The following is a 24,993-nucleotide window of genomic DNA, read 5'->3' on the forward strand; positions in this document are numbered from 1 at the left end:
ACACCACACACCAGCGGAGAGAAGAAAGACAGAGGCTTAGGGGGCTGCTCAGTCTTTGGAAGTCCAGCTTTCTCTCTCAGATGTCTGGCTTCTGCATTTTCGTGTTGCCTGCTCTTGGCCAGTAAGGCACCTCAGCGGTGGAGCACGTGCCTTGTGTGCGTGAGGACCCGAGTTCAATCCCCAGCACCACCACAAATACAAATACAAAATAAAAAACAAGTCTGGCCTGCCCCTCAGACAGGCCAGCAGGTCTTTGAACTGTGAACGTTGAGGGGAAGGACAGCCGCCATTTCCCCCCTCCAGAATCCTTCTCTCCCCTCAGCTTCCACCAGAAATGCATCCTGTGGATTGGACCGTGGCCGAGCTGGGAGGAGAGGGCTGAAGGCTTGGCCTGATTAGCCATCCCGGCCCTGCCTCTGCCAGGAACACACGAAACCATGAAGCCCGTGAGGCCAGAAAATGTCCTCATGAGCCAAAAAAGCCAGACACCAAAAGTCAGAATCTGCAAGAATGGCTTCCGAGAGCCTCCAACCCCATTGGTCTTTGCTCTTGGCCGCCATTTTTCCTCAGAACTCGGTGAGCTGGTGGGCAGTGGGGGGTGGGAGGAAGGTTCCAGCAGAGACCATGCTCCTCAGGGCTCCTTCGGAAATGGCTAGGCTGCTGCAGGCCTCCGGGGTCACTGGGTGACTGTGGGGTTCAATACCCCTGCCGCTGGACCCAGGACCCCGGGGACAGGACCAGGTACAGAGCCTTGGAGGGAAGACACAGGACTCAGAGGCTCCGGGACGCTTCTCAGGGGGCCTGGTGGGGGCTGGGGTGGTGCAGAGGGGGGTGGTGGTTGCTGCTGTTGTTGCTGCTGCTGCAACTTCTTCTTGTTGATTTTCCTTTCCTTGGCACGACGATTCTGGAACCAGATTTTCACCTAGAAATGTGGAGGAGGAGAAAAGTAGGCGGTGAAGAAGAAGGAGGTGTAAGGGAGAATGGGGTGGCATTGAGCACCAGCATGACCTCTCTCTCTCTCTCTCTCTCTCTCTCTCTCTTTCTCTCTCTCTGCAGTTGAGGTACCTCACACCTTACCCACCCCCTCTAGTCGGCCCATGGTGGGAGCCATTGTCAAGCCCAGGATAAAATACTTCTTCCTCTCTGGCCCCCTTCCCGGGCTCCTTTTCAAAGCAACCTTTATAACAACCTTTATCTATGGCTTCACTGGAAGAGTTCAGAGTCTCAGAAGAAAGGAAAACAGACATTGCAAGGCCCTCTCTTGATGCGGCAAGAGGCTGGGGCTAGAGGACTTGAAGGGAACAACAACCTTTGGCCTGTCAAAGCTAAACTGAAAGCAACTTAGGCTCCGCTTTGGAAATGAGAATAAGATTTAATGTGGGGCTTCCTGGTCGTGGATTTACTGCCCCCAAGACCACATGGAGTATGTAGGAGCTAAGCCTCATCTCACTCTTCTCATACCTATGGACAGGGATTTAGAGTCATTTATTCCTTCACATCCATCAGGAACTGGCACAAAGGCTTTAGTTGTCTTTATTGAGCCAAATAGAATTCTGGATTAATCTAATACTTTTTTTTTTCTTTTTGCACTTTCCTGAGTCCCTAAATGAGGGGAAATCAGTAATAACAACAATGGGGAGGGGGCTGAGAGATAGTAAAAAGGTTAAGGGGCTTGCATTGTATTCGGCCAGCACCACATATGGTCCTCTGAACACCCGCGGTAACCCCTGAGCACAGAGCCAGGAATAAGTCCTACGCACATCTAGATTATCCCCCAAATCTCTCCTCCTCCCAAATTAATATACTTAAAAAAAATAAAATACTAGATGTAGCAAGTCTTTTAAAAGAGGATATTTAGACAACAATCGCCCTGCAACCTGATGCTCCATCCTTCCCACTGGCCACGTACATTCTGAGACTTGGAAACCAAGGGTTTTGTTTTGGGGGGGGTTGCACCCAGCGATGCTCAGGGCTTACTCCTGGCTCTGCACTCAGGAATTATTCCTGGTGTTGCTTGGAGGAACCATATGAGATACCAGGGGTGAAACCCGGGTCGGCTGTGTGCAAGGCAAGTGCTTAACTCGCCGCCCTATTGCTCCATGCCCGGTGCTCCCCCCACAGTGATGGGGCCTGGGCCTGCTGGACATTCGCACCTGTCTCTCGGAGAGTCCCAACGTGGCGGCCAGCTCGGCCTTCCTGCGAATGGTGATGTAGCGGCTGTAATGAAACTCCTTCTCCAGCTCCAGCCGCTGGTGGTCCGTGTACACCACTCGGTATTTGTCTTTTGTCCTGGTTTTCACTGTGGAGGAAGGAGAAGTCAGGCGCTGCGCCCCTGGGCAGCCCATCAGTCACGGGTAATGACAAACCTCCCTAACCCAGGCTCATTTCTCTTCCTGCGCCACCCCAGGGGGCCCAAGTTTGGCTGGTTCCTGCAGAGTCTGACAAGCGCCCCCCCCTCCCGCGGGGTGTGTGAGGTGGGGGAGAGTGTGGGGTTGTCAGAGTCACTCAACTCACCTTGGGGTTAAGTGGTTTTTAAACAAAAAGAAAAACTGAAACTTCGCAGGACAGAAGATAGAATCCGCCCGCGTCGGGCCCAGGGGACGGGTGTAAGACCTCCCCAGGGTCCAAGAATATTCAGATTCCCAGGCCCTCCAGAGAAGTGGACAGCTCCCCCCCGCCCCCTCCAAAAAATAAAAAGCAGCTGAGATTGTGGGCATGTGTTGTTTTGAGAATGTGGACTTTGTTAGAAATGGATACAGCGAACAGGTTCCCTCAGATCACCAGAATCACGCACCCCAACCCGCAAATCAGGCCCACGTGGTGGAATTCGTAACTGGGGGGAGGGGGGAATCCCTGGCAGAAAACCCCTCCTCCTGGGAACATTTTCTACTTGGCTGAGCCGGACTCAGCATCTGGCCATCTATTTTTCTTTTTTCATCTCCTTGTCTTTCTGCTCCAAACCCATCCAGCGCCGTTCTGACCAGCGATAGAGGCTCGTAGCATTGAGTCAACATATTAAACCTCCGATTGATTGTTTTACTGAAGGGCCTTGACAAATAGTGCCCACATCGTCGGAACAGGCCCCACCTCGACGTCTCCCCAGACCTGTCCGGAGTCAGCTCTTGGCCGATCACCGGCCTGGAGCGCTCCTCTCCCGCGCGCTCCCAGTCAGGTCGGGCTTTTCCTGCCCCAGAACGGGTTCAATCGCCCAGTGCCCGCGTCTTACAGGAAGATCTAAAGGGTCTGGGAGTCGCTTGGAGGTGTTTAATGCCCTGCAGGCCGACTTTGTTCAGGTAAAACCCTTTGCAAACGACAACAAAAGCGCCCTGGGAAGATACAGGCGGGATCAGAGGGAGCTGCTCGGGGCCGCTGAAAAGGGAACACAGTCTCAAACAATGCAGAACAAGGCGATCTTATCAAAGAAAAGCCCTTTCAATGCCTTAATAACAACCGCATTCTGTTTGAATTACCACTACTGAGCAAATGGCGGCCTGGCTTTCATCCCCCTCCCCGCCAGGCGCATTAACATAAACACGGCCCGGCAGGCGCATTTGAATGGGCGCAGAGGCCCCGACCCCGCGCCTGCGAAGAAAGTAAAGGAAACCCACAGGGTCCCGGGAGCCTGCGGGGCGGCGCGCGCGCCCCGCCGCACGCCCAGAACAGGCGGCGGCTGCGGGCGCTACGGAGGGGAAACTGAGGACCTCAGAGGCTCACGCACTAGCACAAGGCGGGGCTAGTCCTGGAGCCCCGGCGCATCCCCCCAACCCCAAAGACACTTGCAGGGTTGGGGAGCCGCGCGCAAGGGAAGGACTTATCGGCGCTGAGCAACCTGCCGAGATGCCCCGCCTAGCCGGGCTGCGTGGAAGCCGCGCTTCTACCTCCCTGGCTGCCCTTTCAGCAATTGGGCCCAGTCAGGGACAACGGTGACCCGGCAACCCCTCCTATGCTCCCTGCACCCCAAGTCTCATGGACCTGGGAGGCGGCGCGCCCCGCACCCCCTGGGAACGAAGAAGGGGGCTGGAGGAGGGCAGAGATGAGAGGGACTTGTCAGAATTCATTATTGACTGCGAAAGTCGCCACCCTCTTTCCGGGCCCTAAAAAAGAGACAATGGCAGGGCTGGGAAGGTGTATATCAAAGCGGGCCGGGCCGCCACCGCCCCCCTCGCGTCTTGACGGATGACGCGTCCCAGAGGAGCCGGGCTCCGGCGCGCGGGCCGCGGGCCACCCCACATTAACATCACAAGGGCGCCCGGCGCCGCGGCAACACTCTGCTCCAAGCCTGACTTCACAGCGGTCTCGCATCTGCTCCGCCCGTGGCCTGCGCGCCTCAGAGACCGCCTCTCAGCGACCCGGCCACGGCCACCTCCCGGGAATCGCCAAAGGCTTCCCTGCTCACTCCCCTCCCCCACCCCGAGAAGGGCGCTCCTTCCGGGGCGCCTGCCCTTCAGAAGGGATCAACTGGGGGTCTCAAGACCTTCGCCCTGTGCTCTATCCTTCTCCCTGTCCACAGTCCGCTGCAGTGACGCGCAAACCCAGGCCCCGAGACAGCCCCGAAGGCCGCTCTGATTTATACGCCCGTAATTGGCTATAAACTTCTGCAAAGTGTCCATAACCTGCACGCGGCCCGGGCTGGGGCAGAACGCGGGGACCAGAAAAAGCGGAAGTGCAGAGGGCTGGGAAAACTTCTCGGACGGAGAGAAGGGGTGAGGAGGGGAACAGCGCCTGCTGCACCACACCTACTTCCTTCCCACCTGGACGCAAGCCCACGCTAGCAGTTCTCAGCAACCCCCACCCTCAACCAACGAGTTCCACCCCCACCCCCGTCCGGCTCGGTGGTGCTTCGAAAGGACAGCTCCCGAGCGAGTGTCTCCACCGCTGGAGCGAGCCTCCGCGCGACCCCAACACTTTTCCAAGTTGGGGGGGTGAACGACCCTGAGTGGTGTTTTGGGTTGGAGTTGGCAGAGCCTGCACCGAGCCTCCTCTTCCACGCTGGCTGCGCTCTCCCTAGAACTCCCACGCTTCTTGCCCCAAGCCTCCAGCGCCCGGTGGCAATCAAGGGTCCAAAGACCAGGGTGTGCCCCGTCACCGTCGCCCCGAGGGCGAGCACCCTTTTGCCAGTGTCTCGGCCCCGTCCCCCTCCACTCGCAGAGGCTCCCATCCCTCGAGAGGGTTCCAGTGTTCAAACTCGGGTCCACACGCGATCGTGCGCTCTCCTGGCCTCCTGAGGCCCCATTCTCTTTGGGCTCACACAGAGGGAAAAAAAAATCGCGGGCGGGAGGGGAGAGGAATTAACAACAGCAACAACATCAAAACAAAAAGGTTGAGAGCGCAGGTGGTGGGAGGTCGAGTCTGCAGGTGGTGGGAAGTCGAGTCCCCCTCTCCACTGAGACTCAAGAGCAGCGCCCGCCCCGATGAAACCCCGGTCGGCTGCAACAGCCCTCCTCTCAAGCCGCTCTGGGCTGACGTTCCCGCAGGCTTAAGTCCTGAATTTAGGAACCCGGCCCGTCGCCCGGAGGGAGCCTCGGGCTGCCCGAGCCAGCCGGGAGCGAAGCCGCAGCCGCCCGCGCTGGACCAGGCGCTCGGCTTCCTTCCGAGGTGTCGGCGCTGCGCCCCTGCCGATGCCAGGTGCGCGCCCGCAGCCGCGCGCCTCCCGGCAGCCTGCACCCGCTCACCTTGGCTTCCGACCGACGGCTGCACGGGCTTCCTCATCCACTCGCACAGGTTCCGCCGCTGGCCGCTCGGGGACAGCTGTTCGGCGGCGGCGGGGGCTGGGGGCCCGGGAGGAACCGGGTTGAGCGTCTGCAGCAGCCCCGAGGCACAGGACGGTGCAGCGGCCGGGTGGTGCGGGTGGTGGTGCGGATGGTGGTGCGCGTGGTGGTGCGGGTGGTAGTCGGCGGGGCTGCTGTAGCCCATGGCGGTGGCCGGGGAGCCTCCGTTGAGGCCGTGCGCCACGGCGTTGGCGGCGGCCGCGGCGCCCCCCGGCGCGTAGCCGTTCCAGTCCTCGCGGAGCGGGGTGCCGTAGGCTGCGGGCCACGACGGCCCGGGGGACTGCGCGCTGTCCAAGTTCGCGGCCGCCGCGGCCGCCGCGGCCACATGGTAGCCGCCGTAGTCCGGGTACTGCGGGGGGCTCACGAAGTTCTGCGGCGCCAGGTTGAGGCCGCCTGAGTGGCGCACCGAGCTGGGGTACATGCTCACGTCCTTGTCCAGGAGGTAGCTCACGTACATGGTGGCGGGAGCCCCACAGCAAACCTCACCATGCTGCCTGGGAACTGACGCTGGAGGGGCGCGGCGGGGCGCGGGGCGCGCGCGGGGACGGGGCGGCGCGGGCGGCGGCTGCAGGCTGCGCCCGGCCCTGCGGTGCTCCGCGCGGGCTCCTCGCGGCGCTTCTGCCTCGCAGGCAGGTCCCTCCCTCTGGCAGGTCGGCGCGCCCGCCCTCTCTTTCTTCCTTCTTTCCTCCCACCGCCTTCCCACTGGGCAGCAGAGGCGGGGAAGACCCGCCACAGGCTGGCGTGCGGAGTCCCGGGCCGGCGGCCTTACGTGATTAACGAGTGTTTACAGGACTCTATTAGTAATGACACAGACACCAATGGCTGGAGACGTCGAGGCGCTGCGCGCACCGGCGTACAAACCCCCGAAACACGATTTGCATTTTAAAAGATAAGGGTGTGTGTGTTGGGGTGGGGAGGGGGGTTGAGCTCACTGGTGGGCTGCGACCCGATCACAGCTAAATATTCAAACCTTTATTGTTAAGACTTCCTCCTTCCAACCTGGTGCACTTTAACCTCCAATCACAGGTTCAAAGAATGGAATCAAGAGACTTGCAAAAGAAGGGGCAGGGGGGCGCAGAGGACGAGCCGCCTCGGTGGGAATCAGGGCTTGGAGACTAAGGAGTGTCTTGATGCATTTGCAAGGAACGGGGGTGTTGACGAGAGACGTCTAGATGCTCCTTGGGTCTGCGAAAGAAAAAGGAAGCCGTTGCTTTGATGGCACCATTTCTGATCAGGGAGTGTTGGTTAGGAGCCTCGGAACCCTTAGGCGCTCCAGACAGTTCTTTGCCTCTGCCCTCTTGGCCAGGGCGACAGCACGCCCTAGGCACAGCCTCCGCTGATCATAGTTTTTAGGATACCAAATTCATCACCCGTTCTCTGCAGGACTTTTGATTATGAGCCTAGGTGCAGCCTGCATCTCCACGTCCCTCTCACATTTGGGATTAATGTCAACGTGAAGCAATTCGTGTTGTAAACATTTAATTCAAGACTCAAAATTACCAAGAACCTGAGGCAGAAATCTGGCTACAATGGTGGTTGGGGGAAAGCTGGGGGTGGAAGTGGGGGGGGCGGTTAATATTCTCCTCTTTCTTTTGCTTGCTTTCGAAGCATGGCTGGGTTACCCGGCGTGTTGTTGATGAGCATTTAGTGAAACAGTCATATTTACATTCTTCTATTTTCTATTAACACTCAAGCGAAATGGAGTTTAGGATTTGGGCTAATATTCCTAGATATTTACACATCACATGTCATGGCTCTGCCTTAAAGACACTTTCATCTTTGCAAAGCAAAACATTATCTGGAGAAAATAGCTCTTCAGGCCCAAGAGACGGGAATGGCTGCACCCCCCAGCCATTACTAACGGCACTTCTCAGAAGCTCCAAATAGGACAGGCTTGGAAGCAACATGTCCAGGAGGTGGGCACCCCCGGAATCTGGTAGGGGAGCTATACCCCAGGAGCTCAGGGAGACAGGATTCTCTTCCTGCGCCCTCAGCTCACCTCACTCTCAGTCTTGCGGGGATAACTAGCGGCAGGACTATGGTCCCTATTCTCTCCACACTTCAATGGCTGCCAGAACAGGACTTGAGGATCCCAGCAGTAGGGTCTGCAGACTGGTGCTTTCAGTGCTCAGCAAACCAGCTGGACATCCACCTCCCTTCTGATTTTGCTCTTGGCCATGATCACGGCTAAGGTTTCTCTGATATTGGCCACTGCATCTTGTCATCTCTGCTGAATCTTGTCATGCTTTGCCAGTTCCTTTATCTCCCTCCATCCCACATCTCTCTCTCTCTCCTGGATGGAGAACAAAGCTAGTGTTGTCATTCTCTGTGTGTTACTGATGACACCACCCAGACCAGGTCAAGTGGGATGTGAACTAGTGGGGGTGGGGTGGGGGTCTGCCCCATTCCCAACCCCAACTCCCCACCCCGCCGCTCCTGTGTCTCTCTGATCCTTTGTGTCTCTCAAGAAAGAAGGTTTAAAGGAAGGCGGTGGGGGCTGGGGCACCTGAGCAGGTTTTCCTCATGGGTCTCCCAGGCCTGGCTGAGACAGCTGAGTGCCTGTGGACCGCTCAAGAAAGCCAATAGGAAATCAATTGCAACTCCTATTACCACAGCAAGTCTGAGTGAGGGGGCCGCGAGGAAGGGGGGTGGTCTTCAGGCCTGATGAGGTCAGAAAGTGGGAGGTTAAGTGGTGGAACCTATAACTTTTGATTTAGCAAACATCTTCCCCTTCCTGGGGACATAAACTCCTCTTTGCATCCCCCGGACCCTCATCCCGTGGTGAGCCCCCAACTCTGGAAATCGAGGCCCAGGCGCAAGCCGGTGTCTTCGGAATGTGGGCATTCTTTGGAACAATCCCTTTATTGGGCATGGCTGTCCCCTCCGCCCTATGGTGGCTGCTTCCTGTGTTTTTATGGCCCAGCCGCCGGCCACTGGCTAATTGTTCTGGTTTTCCAGCTGAGTCTCTGAGCTCTACCAGGGAGAAATAGCTCTGCCTGCCTGTCCAAATGTGGGTGCTGCAGGGAAGGGGGGGAGGGCATCCAGGGTTGCTGTGGAACCAGGGCCATGCCAGGTACCTGCTCTGATTGCCTGAATCATAGGGGTGTCTGAAACTCAACTGGGATACTGAGGCTGGAGGAAGAAAGTGGGGGAACTCAGTTCCTTGCTTTATTGAAAGTAACCTACACACACACCTAAAGTTGGGGGGGTGTCTGGGAAGAGGGTTCTGGGACAAGCTCCTCAGAGTGAAAGCAGCTCCATCACCTCCAGATGCCCAAAAACAGGGTGGGGTGGTGGGAATGAGGAAGAGGGACTTTGAGATGGCTGACTGGAATAGAGATTGGTGGTGAAGTGTGTGTGTGGGGGAGGTGGGGGGAGTCTTTACTCCCTGATGCTTAGCCTCTGGCACATCTTCTGGGGCTAATCAAAGGTTTTCTTGAGATTTGGGCAGCCTTCTACTCTGGATGCACATGTATGGGCCAGGAAGATGCAGGTGCCATCCACAGCCCGGTCACAGAACACAAGTCTTAGCAGTGCTCGCCAGGCTGGGTCCCAAGGTGCTGAGTGACTCTTCAGGCCTTTGGGACCACCCCAGGGAGGACAGAGCTGAGAACGTCAGTCTCAGAGCTCCCCTCACCCCCAGATGATCCAGCCACCCTCCTGCCTGGCTGCCCCGACCAGAGACACCCTCCACCCAGCACTCTGGGAAAGACAAATTTGTTTGGGAAGCTTGGGGCTGGCCTGGGGCTGACGTGACCCCCTGGAGCCAGTGCCAGGGCTGGTCTTTAAAGGCAGGAGATGGAAGAAGAAAGAAACCCAGGTAAATAGAAGCGTCCGAGTGACGAGGGGGGCCATCAAAGGGATAGCTCTTTGTTATTGGGGCTGCAGAAACTGCTCTACATTCCTCGGAGAGCGCCAGGGCTTTCAGGATCCCGGCTGGTGGCTGGTGGGGAGGGTAGGGGTACCGAGGGGGGTGGGGGACAGGAGGTTCCGGAAGGGAAGGGGCGGCCCCGCCTCCAGGCAGATGAGACACTCCTTGAATCCACACATCATTGAAGCTGACGCAGCTCCCTCCCTGCTCAAAGGTTCCTGCTGTTTGCTCCGGCTTGGGGGGACCCAGTTTTTCCCCATAGCTGCGCCTCCTGGAAACTGGGGCGCCGATGACCCTTGTAACACAGATAGGGCAGGTTGCCCGCGCACACCTTAACCAACAAGTCTTCTTTCTGAATCCCACTTAAAGGGGTTTGGATGAAAGTATTCAACAGCATGGGGCCTTTCCAGACCCCTTTTTCTGGCGCGGAGAGGAACCCTCACCCTGCATTGACCTGGATCCCGAGGATAGATAAGGAAGAGTTAAAAGGAAGTGAAGTTTACATGTGAAAAAATGATTCCTCTTGGCCTCACTGTGACCGCGTTTGTTCCACACTGCAGAAAAGAGACTCAATCGCCACTTAATTTGGGGTCTAGGGAGTCTTTCAGCCACTGTACCCAATCAGTAACCCTCTTGCACAAAGGAAGGTTCGATAATGGGTGTTCTGACCCCACTCACCCCACCCTGTTCCACCACAGATAGCTCAGCTAACATCTCCAAGAAAGAAATCGATGGCAGGGTTCTTTCTGTGGGGCTTCCCTAGAGCCCACTGCCTGCTGGCCCCATCAGGCCACAATGGAGCCCCCCACGTTGGTCCTGGACAGCAGGGAGGGACTGTGGCAGCTGCCTACAGCTGTCCAGGCTTCATCTTCAGGAGCAGATGTGCCCACATATACCAAGGGGGCTAAGGCTGTCTCTCTCCCTCTCCCCAGCAATCTGCATTTCCTCCGGTGTTGGAGGAAACATTTTTGCATTGGTAAGGGCTAGAGTTTCTTTGCTGGGGACAGGACACAGGGAGGGGGTGTGGAAACAGTTGTCTCAGTGGAGGGGCCAATTACTTTCTGATTTGAGAAAAGGTGTACATCAATTTCCCTCCAATCCAGATTGGACTGGAGGGAAATCGAATAAAGAATAAAGGTGTATTCTGGGCAGAGACCTGGTTCTGTGCACTGAGTGACCATGATGCAAACGGAATTGGAGGTTGCTTGTTTTTTACTGAATTTAGAGTATGTGGCTTCGATGTGGGACTAATGATTTGACACAATCCAATGGGATGTGACAGATATGCGCAGAAATGAATCAGAACCTGCAGAGAGGCCACGAGGCTCTGCCCCAGAGGAAGCCCCCTGAGGAGAACAAGAATCTGGGGCCCACAGCAGCCAAAAGTCATCATGTGGCTTTAGCATATCGAGGCCCTTCATTACCATTTGCTCAGTCACCAAGTCTTGTGCATAGAGTGACCTTTGTTTATCATATGAAAATCTCTTCCCTGGAAGCTCCAGGTAGGCAGTAGGTGACAAAGGAGAAAGATTCAGAACTCCTTGTGTCCATCAGGCCCACTGGGAAGTTTCTCTCCACAGAGAGGAAGCTCAGATCTGTGTAACATTCAGTTCCCAGAGCAGGAACTTGTAGCCCAGAGAGTCATTGACTTTCCCAAGGTCACACAGCTCACTGTTGCACTGGCGACATCAAACTACCCCTAGATGCATCCTTTGCAGCCTGCAGCTCTCAGTACAGATGTTAATCATTACTAAGACTGTGGGTGCCACCCTAGAAACATTGTCTCTCCACCACAAAACCAACCAGCAGGATTACCGGAATCCAACCTCCCCACCCCACCCCCACACCAAATAGTATCAGAGCAATCAGGTTCTGCGGTGGGGGCGGTTCTTTCTACTTCCCGCCTCATTTTATTTCTCTCTTCTATAGGCACCTGCTTAAGGCCACTTATTCTATTCCAGAGTGGTGAATTTCACCTTAATTTCGTTCTGGAATTGTCTTCATCAAATAAAATATAAACTCCTTTTGCTCCGCAGGAAATACTCTCGAAAAGAGCTCTTTATTAAAAAAAAATAAAAGAAAATGAAGCCAATAGCTTGTGACCTAGCATGTGTCACTTTTTACATGAATAAAGATTATGCTAAATAATTATGTTGTCTCTGTCCCACCAAACCCCTAAACTTCTTACCTTTGTCTGTGAGCACTTGGGGACAGGTTCAGTCCCCAAACCCTCAACTGTCTGAGGAAATCAAAAGGACCCCCCCAATCAATTTGTTTCCCACAGGTGAGTGCCAGTGGCTCCTGGGTTCCCCACTGAAGACCCCTTTCCTTTTCTACAAGCCCTGTACCGGCTGAGTTTGGGCATTTTAAGGGAATCTGAAAATCACCGCCCTACCTGGTAAGGGAAGTGCACAAGAAGGGCGCTGAAGGTTCCAGAAACTAGTATCAGACCCTCCCAATCTTCATAGCGTTGACACTGCTTTCAAACAAATGGAAAAGAAAAAAGGAAAGGAAGAAGAAAAGGAATAACGAATTCATAAGTAATTCAGCCTGCAATGTGCTCCGATTACTTCAGCGCTCCCCCAATACTGGTGGGCGGCGCCTGGGCTGCGCCGGCGCTACCGGAGACTGGAGCTCTCGCGGAGATCCCCGGGTCGAGGGCGCTCGGGCCCTGCCTCGGCTCTCTCCCGCGTCCTGCGCAACCAGCTCAACCAAGGCCACAGAGTCCAAGGAGGGTCACTGTTGGAGGCGAGAAACAGCCCGCCCGTGCAAGCACCAGCGCCTGCCTCTTGACTCTGGGAGAGGAAAAAGCCGGAGGCCTTCAGCACTTGATAGAAGCACCTTTCCTGCCCCGCGCCCACGTCCCGCGTTGCGCGCCCGCCCTCGCGACTGCCAAGGCCCTGGTGACCTTGGAAGAGACTCGGTTCCGCCAACTCGTCCTCGCCCTTCGTCCATCCGCCCAACCCCACCCCAGGTCCTTGGAAGGGGGTGGGTGGGTCCCAACGTCTCCCCCCTCCTGCAGAAATCAACAATTTCCCGGGACAAGCTTTGAACCGTTGAAATGTAACTCTTGTAATTGGAGATGCCTGGGGTGAGCTGGAGGTCCAGGTCGCCCCACAAGACAGGACAACAGGGACGCTTCCCTGTGGGGAGTTCTGCCCCTTCCTTGTTGGGGGGGGGCAAATCTCTCTGAATCCCCATACCTTAACTTCAGACAGGGCACTTGGAAAGACTCATTCCCTGCCCTCAGTAACCTCGGGCCAGAATACTACCTGCAGTGCTGTGGGAGTCAGGAAAGCCCCCAGGTTACCCGGATGGGAGAGAAACCCGCGTCTAGCCCCAGGCCCAAATTGCCCCTTTTCTCCCCCTACCACTTCCCGGTCAAAGAACGCAGGAGCTGACTCATCCTGAGGGCCTGGTGGGGACCACCTGGTGTCCCTGCACTCTGCACTGCCCGGGTCTGGCGCAGGCCCAGGAGGCCTGGCGCGGGTCTGCAGGGGTGCTGGCTGTTGGCTTCCCCATATCCCCAGTATCCTCCAAGCTTCTGCCCTTCGTGAGGGAACACTGTATAGGGGCCCGTGGCTTCTTCCAGGAGAATGCCAGCCACACACTACACAGCAGGGACGCTTCCCGGACTACAAGCAGCCAAACCACTGTTTATTGTATGCATTTTAATGGAAAGGTTTTCTTCGGGTTGCCACTCCACGTCTCTGGTCTTTCAAACAGTCACAGCAGGGCCTGAGCGACAGTACAACTGGTCTTGGCACTTGCTTGCGCGCAGCGACCGATTAGAGTACCCAGATCCCTGCCAGGAGCGATTCCTGAGCACAGAACCCGTATTCAGTCCTGAGCACCGACGATGGCGCTGTCCCTTCTCCAGCCGCTGCCTTGAAGAGCACCCACCGGGTCTGCTGCTCGTAGGCGCTGTCCTTGCTCATTTAGTTTTAGATCCTCCAGTGTGCGGGTGAGGGGGTGGGAGTAGACTACAACTTGGGGAGAGGAGCGGGTGTGGGGAGATGCGAGGTCTATCGAGGTCCCTGGTGAAGCAGGTTAGCAGGGAAGAGTCCCACGAGCACCTCGATTGCCCGCGGCAGGGTCCCCTTTTTCTTTCAGCACTCCCAACTTTATTACTGGTGTCACTTTCTGTTTAATGACCGGCACTGTGCTGAGGCAACGTTCTGGGCCGAGCCCGGGGCCTGAGAGAGACCTATGGGCCCACTCTGAGCTCCAAGCCCTGTGACCTGCAGACGCCACCCCCACCTCCACACCTGCTCGAAGGCAAGGGTCGCAGCAGCTTTGTCCGCCCCCTCGAGGCGCCTCTCGACCCTGCCCAAGCCGGGTGCGCTCCTGGCACCCACCACCGTCGCCCGCCCGCAACTTGCCCGGGCGCACTGGGTCCAGACCAGAGGCTCACCCCACCCCAGTGAGAAAGTCCCCTCCCCTCCCCCCCCCCCCCCCCCCCGTTAAAGGCTGGGCGTAGCGAAGAGCTGGGAGAAGAAAAATCAGACACAGTGGGGTAAAAGGTTTCTTCTTTTTTAACCCCCTCCCCGCGCCCCTCCCGGCCGGTTTTGCTTTGTAGTTCGGGTTAGCAGGAGACAGTGGGCAGCCAAACAGCTGAATAAACGGCTTCGGATCCACAAAGGCTGGTGGCGGCCACAGGCCTCAAAGGGAAGGTAGAAACGAAGCCGTGAGGTGGATACACCGAGGCAGAGCAGGGAACCAGGCAGAGCGTGCGCGTGCGGAGGACAAAGGGGCGCGTTGGTGGTAGGGAGGCCCGGATCAACCCCACCCTCGGTGCGGCGCGCGGCCGCCTCTCCAGGCCCGCACCGGCCTCGTGCCCAGGGCGCCCCGAGCCGAGCCGGTCGCGCCGAGGCTCGCGGGGGGCTACAGCTTGGCTGGGTCGCCGCCCAGCAGGTCGGCGAGTCGCAGGCGGCCGATCTTCTTCACCTCGCCCAGGGCGGTGCGCAGCTCGTCGGCGGGCGGGCAGTGCAGGCGGCGCGCCAGCTCGCGGGGCACGGCCGAGCGCTCGCTGAGCCGCGCGGCCAGCACGAAGGGGAAGCCGAAGCGCGCGCGGTACTGCGCGTTGAGCTCCGACAGCCGGCGCCGCTCGTCGGCGTCCAGGCTGGTGAGGCCCGCGCCGCTCTGCTCCCGCTGCGACTCGGCGGTGAGCGTGCCCTGCTGCAGCTCGCGGCCCGCCAGGTCCGGGTGGCAGCGCAGGATGCCCTCTTGACCTGCGGAGAAGCAGACGGTACCGCGTGGCGCAGGCGGCTCGGAGCGCGCCCTGCAGGCCGAAGCCCGCCCCCGGACCCCTGCCCAGCCCCGTTCCGAGCGGGCTCTGAGAATGAAGCTTGGCCACCCAGAAGGCGACGCGGGACCCACTCGGGGGTTGCCCGGGACCCCCCACCCCGCAACTTGCGCCCCTTCTCCGGCACGCATCCGGCTCCGAACCAGAACCCAGGGGCGGGGCGGGGCGGGAAGTGACAAGTTTGTCCTTTGAGACCTTGGGGCAAGATGATCCGCGGGGAGAGGCGGCCGAGGCTCGGAATTTACGACTTGCTCGGGAGGGAGCAGGGATGAGATAAGGAGCCCGAGCAGTTCGTATCTTTTCAAAGTCCTTTGCTCTCAGGGGGCTTTGATGTCGAGGAGGGCCCGCACACTAGGGCCCCCGAAGACTTCCTGCGAAGGCCACGGAATGAGTTTCGTTCTGTTCCCAAAGAGAAGGGCGGGGAGGGTCCGCAGGGGTAGCTAACAATCCGTGACGCTTGGCAAATAAACGTCCGGGATATTTTTTGACCCTAAGAGTGTGAGTTCTGGGGTTTCTGCAACCCGAATAGCAGCGAAGAGGAGCATTGCAGACGCAATTCCGAAGTGCTTTCCATGAAAGTGTCTTTCCTCTACCCTGACACCCCCTCACCCTCGCCCCTCCTCACCCCTCCTCCCCAACCTTTTTCTGGAGCTCATTCCCTCTTTCCGGTCGCAGGCCCCCGAAGTAGGCTGTAGAAAGTGACTCGGGGCGCTTTGTTTTGTTTTGTTTTTAACCTCTCATTATCTCCTAGGTCTCACAGGGAAAACCCCCTCCCCTGCTGGGATGCGTGGGGATTTGCAATCCTAATCCAGGGCTTTCCTAGAATTTTGGCCCAGCAATTTGCTTAGATCTCCAAAGGCAAAATTAGAGTCCCAGGGCTGAGCCAGATTTCCGATAGGGTTATTTAAGCATAAACTATACAATGAGGGTAATGACACCTAACTTGCTGCGGATTAGACACCATTCGTTTACCCAAAACGCCGAGGCTAAAACTGCAAATCTGTGATCCACAGCCGATTAGCAAATGCAGAAATTGGGCAGAGGGACTGGCCAGAGACATGCAGCTGGAAGCATCTGATTCTGGCACTGGGAGTATTCCTAGGGTTTTACTGAAAGGGGAAAGGAGGTGTTATTTAAATTAATAATTATTAATAATAATAATGCAGCTTTTTATTAAGGTATCAACCTCCACTTAGTCGAACCTTATCCAATGAAAGGTCTAGGGTTTTGACCATCCAAGTTTTGGACCAACAATAGATGATGAGAGCTATTGGGGTTGGGGTGGGGGCACCTCCATTTAAGGGAGGTCTCTGAAAGGCTGAGGGCTGGGAGGACCCGACTTCATCACTTGACAGCGTCTGTCTCCTGGACTTCAATCAACTCGCAGGCGTGCTCCGGACCGGCCTGTCCCCCACTCTGCAAGGTTTAGGGGAGTTGAACACCAAGCACCAGTCACCTGTGCAATTCCGTCCCTGCAACCGTCCGCGCCTCCCGGACCCTGAACCTGGCGCGCTGCACACATGAGGTGGTTCTTGCCGCACCCAGCAGCAGCTCAGCACCCTGCCAAAGCGCAGGGTTGTCGTCCGCCCCAACTCCTCTGGGCAGGGGTGGCCAGCCCGGGTGCAGAGGACCCCAGCCTGACCCCCTCACCAGGCGGTGCGGGAACCTCGATATATGGAACAGCACTACTTTCCAGGCGCCTCTCGGCGCTCTCTCCCAGCCAGAGGACCGAGAGCCAGTGTATTGAGGGACCCTTCAGAATTCTGGCCTCTCTTCACCCCTACTCTTTAGAGACCTAGGAATTAGTGTGTGGGGGGTAGGGGGGAGTTCCTGTAGGGATGGTAGGGGTGGGGGTGCCTATTTGGCGCCCCCTGCCGGCCACCCCGTCCGTCTTGCTCTGGTTGCTCCTTCCAGGTAAAGTCTTCATCTCTGGAAAAGATTGCCGTGTGTGTATGTGTGTGTGTGTGTGTGTGTGTGTGTGTGTGTGTGTGTGTTAATGTTTGCCAAAGACCGAGCGTGTGCTCTGTTTGGGGGAGAAGAGAGAAAAGAGGCCGAGAAAAGGTCAGAATAAAGAGAAGAGACACAAAAAAAGGAAATGGAATTTAAACACACACACACACACACACACACACCTTGATTGCAGATGGAAAAAAAAACGAGCTGAGGATTTAGGTACGGTGCAGAGCCCCCAAGAAATAGCACCTGCCTTGATCTTTATTACTCGAAACCACAGAGACCTGGAGTTATCCCCGAGGCGGCCACCCAGCAACCCCTTCTGACCTCAGCTGAGACACATTTCCTTCAGAACTTCATCCTGAAGCCCCCTTCACCCTAGCTTTTCCGCCCCAACGTGAAGCAGGTGTGTGCCAAGTTTGGACGCACACGGAGTTGCCACCCGGTGCTTGCTAGCCTGGGTGAGTGCCCGGTGGGCATTCCCTCTCCAGCTGCCTTCCACAACCTTCCCTAGTCTTAGGCTTATCAGCTGTGACCGGCATGCCACTTCTATGTAAGTAGGTGTGGACGTGTGCTATTTGCTGTGACCACAAGTCAAGGGTGGGGAGTGGGTTGGGGCCACACTCTGAGGTGCAAGAGACTTCCCTTGGCTCTGTGGTCTGGGTTGCTCCTGGCAGTACTCAGAGGTGCTGGGGATTCAGCCAGGGACTAAGCATAATAGGCAGGAAACTTACTCCTCTGTCCTACCTCTCTGGCCACCATCATGGATTTTTGTTTTTGTTTTTGAGCCATACCTGGCAGTGCTCAGGACTTACTCCTGTCTCTGTGCTCAGGGATTACTCTTGGAGGGATTGTGGGCCCATTTGGGATGCTGGGAATTGAACATGATCAGCTGTATGCAAGACAAGAGCTCTACCCACAGTACAATCTTTTTGGCCCACAGTCATGGATTTTTGCACCTAGAAATATTTCTGGCACGAAGCTTCAACTCACATCATCATCATCATCATCATCATCATCATCATCATCATCATCATCATCATTTTATTTTTCTGACCACACCTAGAGGTGCTCAGGGCTTATCCCTGGCTCTGCTCTCAGGGATCACTCCTGATGGGGCTCTGGGGACCATACGGGGTGCTGGGATCAAACCTGGGTGGGCCAAGTGCAAGACAAGATCTTATTGGCTACACTATGGCTCCAGCCCCTGCAACTCACTTAACAGGAGAACAGGAAAAATACGGGGATCTCTGGAATAAGGTATACTTATGTGTGAATCTGAAATGAATAATTACAGCCAAGGCTTGTGTGTTGGTGAGGATAAAGTCATGGGATAGCACTGGAGAGCAGACAGTTGACCTAGAACTCCACTACTGTCCAGCAAAACCCCCAAATCTAAACCTAAGTGCACATTTTCTTGGCCTATAGGCCTTTTGTTCCTTCTATCAAGGAAAAGTATCTCTACTTACATACTGGTGCCCCCTTTGGACATTTCATACTATAACCTCAAGCATTATTTTTAGGGCTGGAGTGGTAGTAGAGTGGGAAGGGCATTTGCCTGGCATGTGGCAACCTGGATTCAATCCCCGGCATTCCATATGGTCCATAGAGCACCAACAGGACTAAGTCCTGAGTGCAGAGCCAGAAGCAAACTCTGGTGGGGGGCACATGTGGAGGAGGCCCCAAACATGGCCCCAAAGTCAGAGCGATAGTACAGTGGTTATAGCCCTTGCCTTGCGTGCAGCCGACCTGGATTCAATCCCTAGCACTCCATGTGGTTCCTGAGTCCAGCCAGAAGTGGTCCCTGACACTGGTGATGGGATTTGTGTTGGAAAATTGTATAACTTAAACTTGATAATGAATATCTTTGTAAATCATAGTACCTCACAAAAAAATTCAGACCCCCCCCCCCAAAAAAAAACACATTTGTTTCTCGCCCTCTTCCATTGTCTTCTCACCATTACACAAGCCTTGGGCATCGCCACTCCTCTTCCCACGTGCACTCACATAAAGTGAACAGGCCTTGCTTCTTAAACAGATAAAATCCCTCTTGATTCCCTCCCGGCCCATGTGCCTGCTCTTCCTTCGGGCAAAGCTTCTCAAAGGCACTGCCGGTAAAGAGCCTGGACTTCCTCACCTGCCTGTCCAGGTCCTTTCTATCAGCTTCCAGTCATGCCCGCCAGCCAATCTGCATTCATTAGCTCACAGATGACCATCTTGGCCCACTGCACAGCTTGTCCTCTGTCTTCTTCTCTATCAGTAGCTATCACATTGTTGGGCCCCTCTCTCTTTGACAGATGACCTTCACTTGCCTGCTTGCATCCCAATTCTTGCACTGACAGATCACCAACTTTGCAGTACCCCAGGGACTCAGTCTCCCCCATCCCTTTATTTCCCACTTTCATGAATGCCATCAGAGGCTTGTCTAAAAACCAAAGTTCTTTGGTTTTATCATTTTTTTTAATTTTATTTTTTTGGCTTTGTGGGTCACACCCAGAAATGCTCAGGGGCTTGCACTCAGGTCACACTCCTGGCAGTGCATGGGGTACCATATGGGATACCTGGGAATCGAATCCAGGTTGGCCATGTGCAAGGCAAATGCCCTGGTCATTGTACTATCACTCCAGCCCAGACCCTTGGACTTAAATGCCATCAATTCTTTGATAACATGGGGATCCTTATCTAGCTCATCGCTTTCTGCCAAATTCCTTTGCTACAGTTAGACAGAGAACTCAGCATTTTATCTGGGTCATTATTCAGCATTTTTTACTTGGAGGGTTCCTTTTTCCCTGTCATCTCAAGGCTTAAGTCTTTTTTTGTTCTAGACTGCACCAGTAGAGCCAGTCATTACTTAGACTAAAATTCTTAGGCCTAATTCTTAAGTTGTCCTGGTTTCTGATCAAAATCTGTCCAGAAGATCTGCAGTTTCTAGCACTAATATAGATTGAGTATCAGTCACATTTCTCTGCAGTTCCTACCCCAAGCCTAGCCCAGAGGACCTTCAGTTCTGACTTTCCATCCTGACCTCGTCCTCATAGCTCCTGAGACTCTGCTTTCCTGGGTTTACCAGGGGTTTTGGGGGCTCCCAAATGGTCAAAGCTTTCAGTTCCTTTTCTTCATGTGACTTTCTCTGATTGTTTTTGTCTCTTCTTTAGATCTCTGATTGCTTTCCCCTCTTTCTTTGGCCTTAAATTTGAATGTCGTTTCCCAAGAAAGACCTCCTGCACCAGGCATAAGGTAAAGGTAAAGGTAAAGGCCCTCCCGTTGATCGTCGATTTGCTCGAGCGGGCCCAGTAACGTCTCCACTGGAGACTTTGTTGTTACTGTGTCTGGCATATCGAATACTCTCGGTAGCTTGCCGGGCTCTCCGAGAGGGGCGGAGGAATCGAACTCGGGTCGGCCATGTTGGCCGCTTGTAAGGCGAACGCCCTACCCGCTGTGCTATCGCTCCAGCCCGATGCACCAGGCATATCTGATATGCACCAGGCATATCTGCAACATTATATATATGTAATGTTGCAGATATGCACCAGGCATATCTGCAACATTACATATCTTCTTCCAGTGACTTCGATCACCTGTGAGCTTTGTAGTTACATTCAGTGCAGTCTCTTCACTAAAATGCATTGAAGGCAGAGACTTATCTTATTCAATAGTTCAGCCCTAGAGCCCAGGACAACTCCTGAGCATGGTGGTTACTCTAGTAAGTATTTGTCAATCAATACATCATCTTTGGGATGCTGTACACACATACTTATAACATGGTAAGGGGAAGTTGGGGTCACACCTGGTGGTGTTCAGTGGCTACCTACCACTTTGTTCAGTGCCCTGCAGGATTGCTTCTGGTGGATTGGGGGGGACCATGACATATGGGGTGATGAACCTGAGCCTCCTGCGTGCAAAGCATGAACTCAGCCCATTGAACTATATCTCTGGCCCCTATATACATGTATATACACACACACATATATATACATACATACACATACATATATAGGGATATGTGTGTGTGTTGGGGCCACATTTGCAGTGCTCAGGGTTTTACAATGGCTCTGTGCTTAGGGATTATTCCTGGTGGTGCTTGGAGGACTATATGCGGTGCTAGGGGTTGAACTGGGGTTGGCTGCATGCAAGGTAAGTGCCTTAAATCTGTCCTATTTATCTGTAATAAAAATCTTTGACTGAAGACATTTTGCTAGTTGCACCTCAGGGCCAGAAAGATGATCCGAAGTATTGGAGTGCCTGCTTTGTATGCAGAAAACCCTGGTGGGATCACAGCACCACATGGTCCCCCCCATACCGTGTGACCAACCCGATCTAGTCTAAAAACTAAATATTTTTTGTTTTCTTTGGGTAGCTGCACTCAGTTGTCCTGGCTCTGCACTCAGGGATCACTCCTAGTCGTGCTCATGGGACCATATATATGGGGTACTGAACTTGGGTCAGCCACATGCAATAAAAACATCTTATCTGTTGTACTAATACTCCCTACCCCCAATTTTTAAAATTAAAAATTTGGTGGAGCCAGTGAGATAGTACAGCAGGTGGGTTACTTGCCTTGCAAATGACTGACCTGGGTTCAATTCCCAGTACCAAGGAAATTTTAGTATTTAAACCCTATTTAAATTCAACATCTATGGTCTGTAATAAATATTGATTACAATTATTGGATTGTATTTCCAATATATTGTGGTTTTATTGCAATTCAGAAATACTGCAAAGAAATAGTCAAGTGACTTCGTTATGGCAATGTGATTACTTGTTGATTTTTTTGTTTTGTTTTGGGACCACATCTAGTGTGCTTAAGGGTTGCTCCTGGAGGCACTTGGGGACCAGGTGAAGCAGGGAATCTGTAGGTCTTGGGCATGCAGAGTGTTTGCTCTAGCTCCTTGAGCTATTTCCCCAGCTCCTACTTTAATTTTTAACACAAGTTGGTACGGGGTGGATTTATTTTGTTTACCGTGTGTGTGTGTGTGTGTGTGTGTGTGTGTGTGAAACTTCTTTCCATTGCTGTTACTTCTTTTATTATCACTATTCCTCAGTCCGAAGTTAGAACTAAGGTTTTAAAGGATCAGGCACCAATTAGATTGGGAGCCAAATAGTAATCCTGGACTGCCACCTGCTGGCCAATAATTATCATAGCATGAGGAAAATGGGCTTTTATCTTTGGTTTATTCCAGAAACAGGGTTTTTCAGTTTTCTTTGAAGGGTATCATGCATTCTCTGATTACCAAAAAACAAATACTAAACCAGATAAAGCACCATATCTGAACACCTCTTTTTTTTTGTTTTTTGGGTCGCACTCGGCGATGCACAGGGGTAACTCCTGGCTCTGCACTCAGGAATCACTCCTGGCGGTGCTGGGGGACCATATGGGATGCTGGGAATCAAACTGGGTTGGCCACCTGCAAGGCAAACACCCTACCCGCTGTGATATCGCTCCAGCCCCCTGACTACCTCTTTAAAGTTGGGTTTTTAGAAGCCTGGAGAGATAGTACAGGGGCTAACGTGCTTGCTTAGGTCCTACCAAGTGCCTCCAGAAGTGACGCCTGAATACAGAGTCAAGAGTAAGCCCTGAGCACAGCCAGGTGTGGCCCCCAAACAATAGCAAACAAACACTAGCTGTTGGAGTATCAGGGTTTGAATCCCAGCTCTCTCCCTTGCAGCTAAGCTATGTCAATGTCCTTAGCTGAGTCACTCGACCCTCCAGTGTTTTGGTTTTCTCAGCTTTAAATTGGGGGAGTTATTGGTAGTGCCGACTCCATGGCATTAAGAGGAGGATTGAATAAGTTAACAGATGCCAAACACTTGGGGAATCGACTGAAACACACCTGTAATAAGGGGTGAATTTCTTTTAGCCATTGCTGACCTTATTAGTAATACAACTGACACCTTCTTTCTAATGTCAGTAAGGTGATTAGGTCCAGGGGCCCCACTCAAACGGCCAGTGGGTGCTAAGTGGCAGGCTCCACCCGCAGGGTGGTCCCTCCAAAGAACAGTGTCCTGGCAGTCGCAACATCATTGAACTAATGAGAACTTTACTAGCTTAAACTTGATTTTGGGTTGGGGAAAAAAAGACAGAACTAGGGATTTTTGGGGGGGTTGTTGGGGACTGTCAGCAGTACTTCGGGGTTACTTTTTGCTCTCTGCTAGGGGTCATCCTGGGGATGCTCAGGGGACCATGTAGTGCCAGGGATAGAACTTTCTTCATACCAGGTCCAACCTCAGAAGACTTGGCTTTGAACTTCTCCATTTTCTGCAGACATTCAAACATAGACTCCAGTGCCTCTTACTCAGTCCTGGTTACCTTGAAGGTTCTGGGCCTTTAAGTGAGTCACTTCACTCATCAAGGTAAGGCTGAACCGTTCCTGTGAGTCACCAGTCAGCACACCACCAGAAGTCAGCTCCCACCAAAGCCTTAGCCAGTGGTGGAACGGAATGCTCCATCCTACACAGACATGCCATTTCTGTTAGTGTGAGTAGACCACACCATTCTAGATGTGCCTCAGATGAGTGGAAAGGACTTCCTGATTCTGAAGATGGTCATTGACAATTGGAAACCACCCTGCATGCCAGCGTCCTGGACACAGGTGAGACTGAAAATGGAAAGAGATGAGCTCCAGCTCCCAATCAGGCCTGCGTGGAAGGCCCATTTGAGAAGGCAGCCCAGCCCTGCAGCCGGACAGCCAGAGCAGAATGAGAGAAGACTGACTCAGAGCCTCTGGATTCTTGCAAGGCAATGTGTGTCCTTCTGAGTCACTGGGGATGGACTTTCCCCCTATCTTGCCCCTACCCCCCACCTCCCCGCCAGCCAGCCCACCCCCCAGTGCCTCCTGGTCTCTCCCTCCTCACAGGAAGTCATCCATTTCTTTCCTTTCTCCACAGGAGTTCTGTCAGGCCTTGTTTTCAACTAGGAAGTTGTTGAACTGGATGAATTTGCTCTCCTAGGCCAAACTTGCACTTTCTGACAAAAACACTGACCCGTCACTATTTCCCCAGGCCCTCAAGATATTTTGATATCTCAATGTCCATTTTGATATCACATTACAAAGTGAACACACACACACACACACACACAGACACACACACACACACACACACACTGAGAGAGGCTGGGCCCTCAGCCTGACCTTTGGCCTCCTGGCCTGTTCCTCCTCCCTCCCCACCTCAGAGCTTTAATATTAACAGCTGCTTCACCCAGGCCGACATTGCAGTCTCTCGTTCCCCTTCTGACTGGACCTGCTTGTAGGGACCTGCTTTCCATTTTCCAAACCCATGGAAACTCCCTAAACCTTACAACAAAATACATTGCTTCTAAGCAACTAAGACTAGAACAACTAGAGGTGTCTTACAGTGATATCTACAACCACCTGGCAGAGACTCCAGCCTGACACCGGAGCCTTACCTGCTTGGGGAAGACCATCAATGAAGTCAAAGAAGTGTTTCTCCAAGTCGTCCAGGTCGGAGAATGGACGCTGGGACCACACAGCAGCTGCGATCAAAGGACATCGCTCAATGACATTACCAAACACGTCCACGAATTCTCCAAAGTCCATGGAGTTGACCTTGTTGATGTCCATTGCTCAGCTTGTTGGGCAGGAGGAAGCAGGACACGACTCCTCTCTAGGGCAATGAGTGGCACCAGCTCGGCTCAGGGGTTGTATTTGTGGAGTTGCACATGTTGATTTTTTGGTGCAATAGCAACTTGGAGTGTTTTAAATGCCTCTGGGAAAAGTGCACCCAGAATACTTGTGTAATGAGCAAACACAGCTTAAGGTTCTAATCCAGAGAGCAGAGATCTCTGCTTGGCGTGGTGAACCCTGCCCAGAATCAGGGCTGGCAGGCTCCTGTCACTCTCAGCCTCCAGTACTCTGGGAGTCATTAACATCTTTAATTTCCAGGCATTTGATTTGTTTCTGTGGTTGACTAACTTTTATTTTGGGGGTGGTCATACTAGTATCAGACGACATAAACTTCAGACTGAAGAAGGTTACAGCTAAGGCCATTTCTTAATGATCAAGGGATCTGTACATCAGGAAGAATTCACACTCCTAAACATTTATGCACTTAATGAGGGACCAGCAAAACACTTAAAA

General features: G+C 54.0%; 2 protein-coding genes across 2 annotated transcripts; both read right to left on the reverse strand.

Moving 5' to 3' along the window:
- Nucleotides 1–676: 676 nt before the first annotated feature.
- CDX2 (caudal type homeobox 2) lies at nucleotides 677–6,225 on the reverse strand. The gene is made up of 3 exons (XM_056110045.1): nucleotides 5,673–6,225; nucleotides 2,154–2,299; nucleotides 677–922 (listed from the first exon to the last, which is right to left on the reverse strand). The coding sequence occupies exons 1-3, from the start codon at nucleotides 6,223–6,225 to the stop codon at nucleotides 677–679; spliced, it is 945 nt and encodes a 314-aa protein (XP_055966020.1).
- Nucleotides 6,226–14,145: 7,920 nt separating this feature from the next.
- URAD (ureidoimidazoline (2-oxo-4-hydroxy-4-carboxy-5-) decarboxylase) lies at nucleotides 14,146–24,552 on the reverse strand. Its single transcript, XM_056110049.1, has 2 exons — nucleotides 24,303–24,552; nucleotides 14,146–14,870 (listed from the first exon to the last, which is right to left on the reverse strand). Exons 1-2 carry the CDS (start codon nucleotides 24,475–24,477, stop codon nucleotides 14,524–14,526), a joined length of 522 nt encoding a protein of 173 aa, XP_055966024.1. The 5' UTR covers nucleotides 24,478–24,552; the 3' UTR covers nucleotides 14,146–14,523.
- Nucleotides 24,553–24,993: the final 441 nt, after the last annotated feature.

Source organism: Sorex fumeus, unplaced genomic scaffold (assembly GCF_029834395.1).
Source record: "Sorex fumeus unplaced genomic scaffold, SorFum_2.1 ptg000008l, whole genome shotgun sequence".
Classification (NCBI taxonomy): domain Eukaryota; kingdom Metazoa; phylum Chordata; class Mammalia; order Eulipotyphla; family Soricidae; genus Sorex; species Sorex fumeus.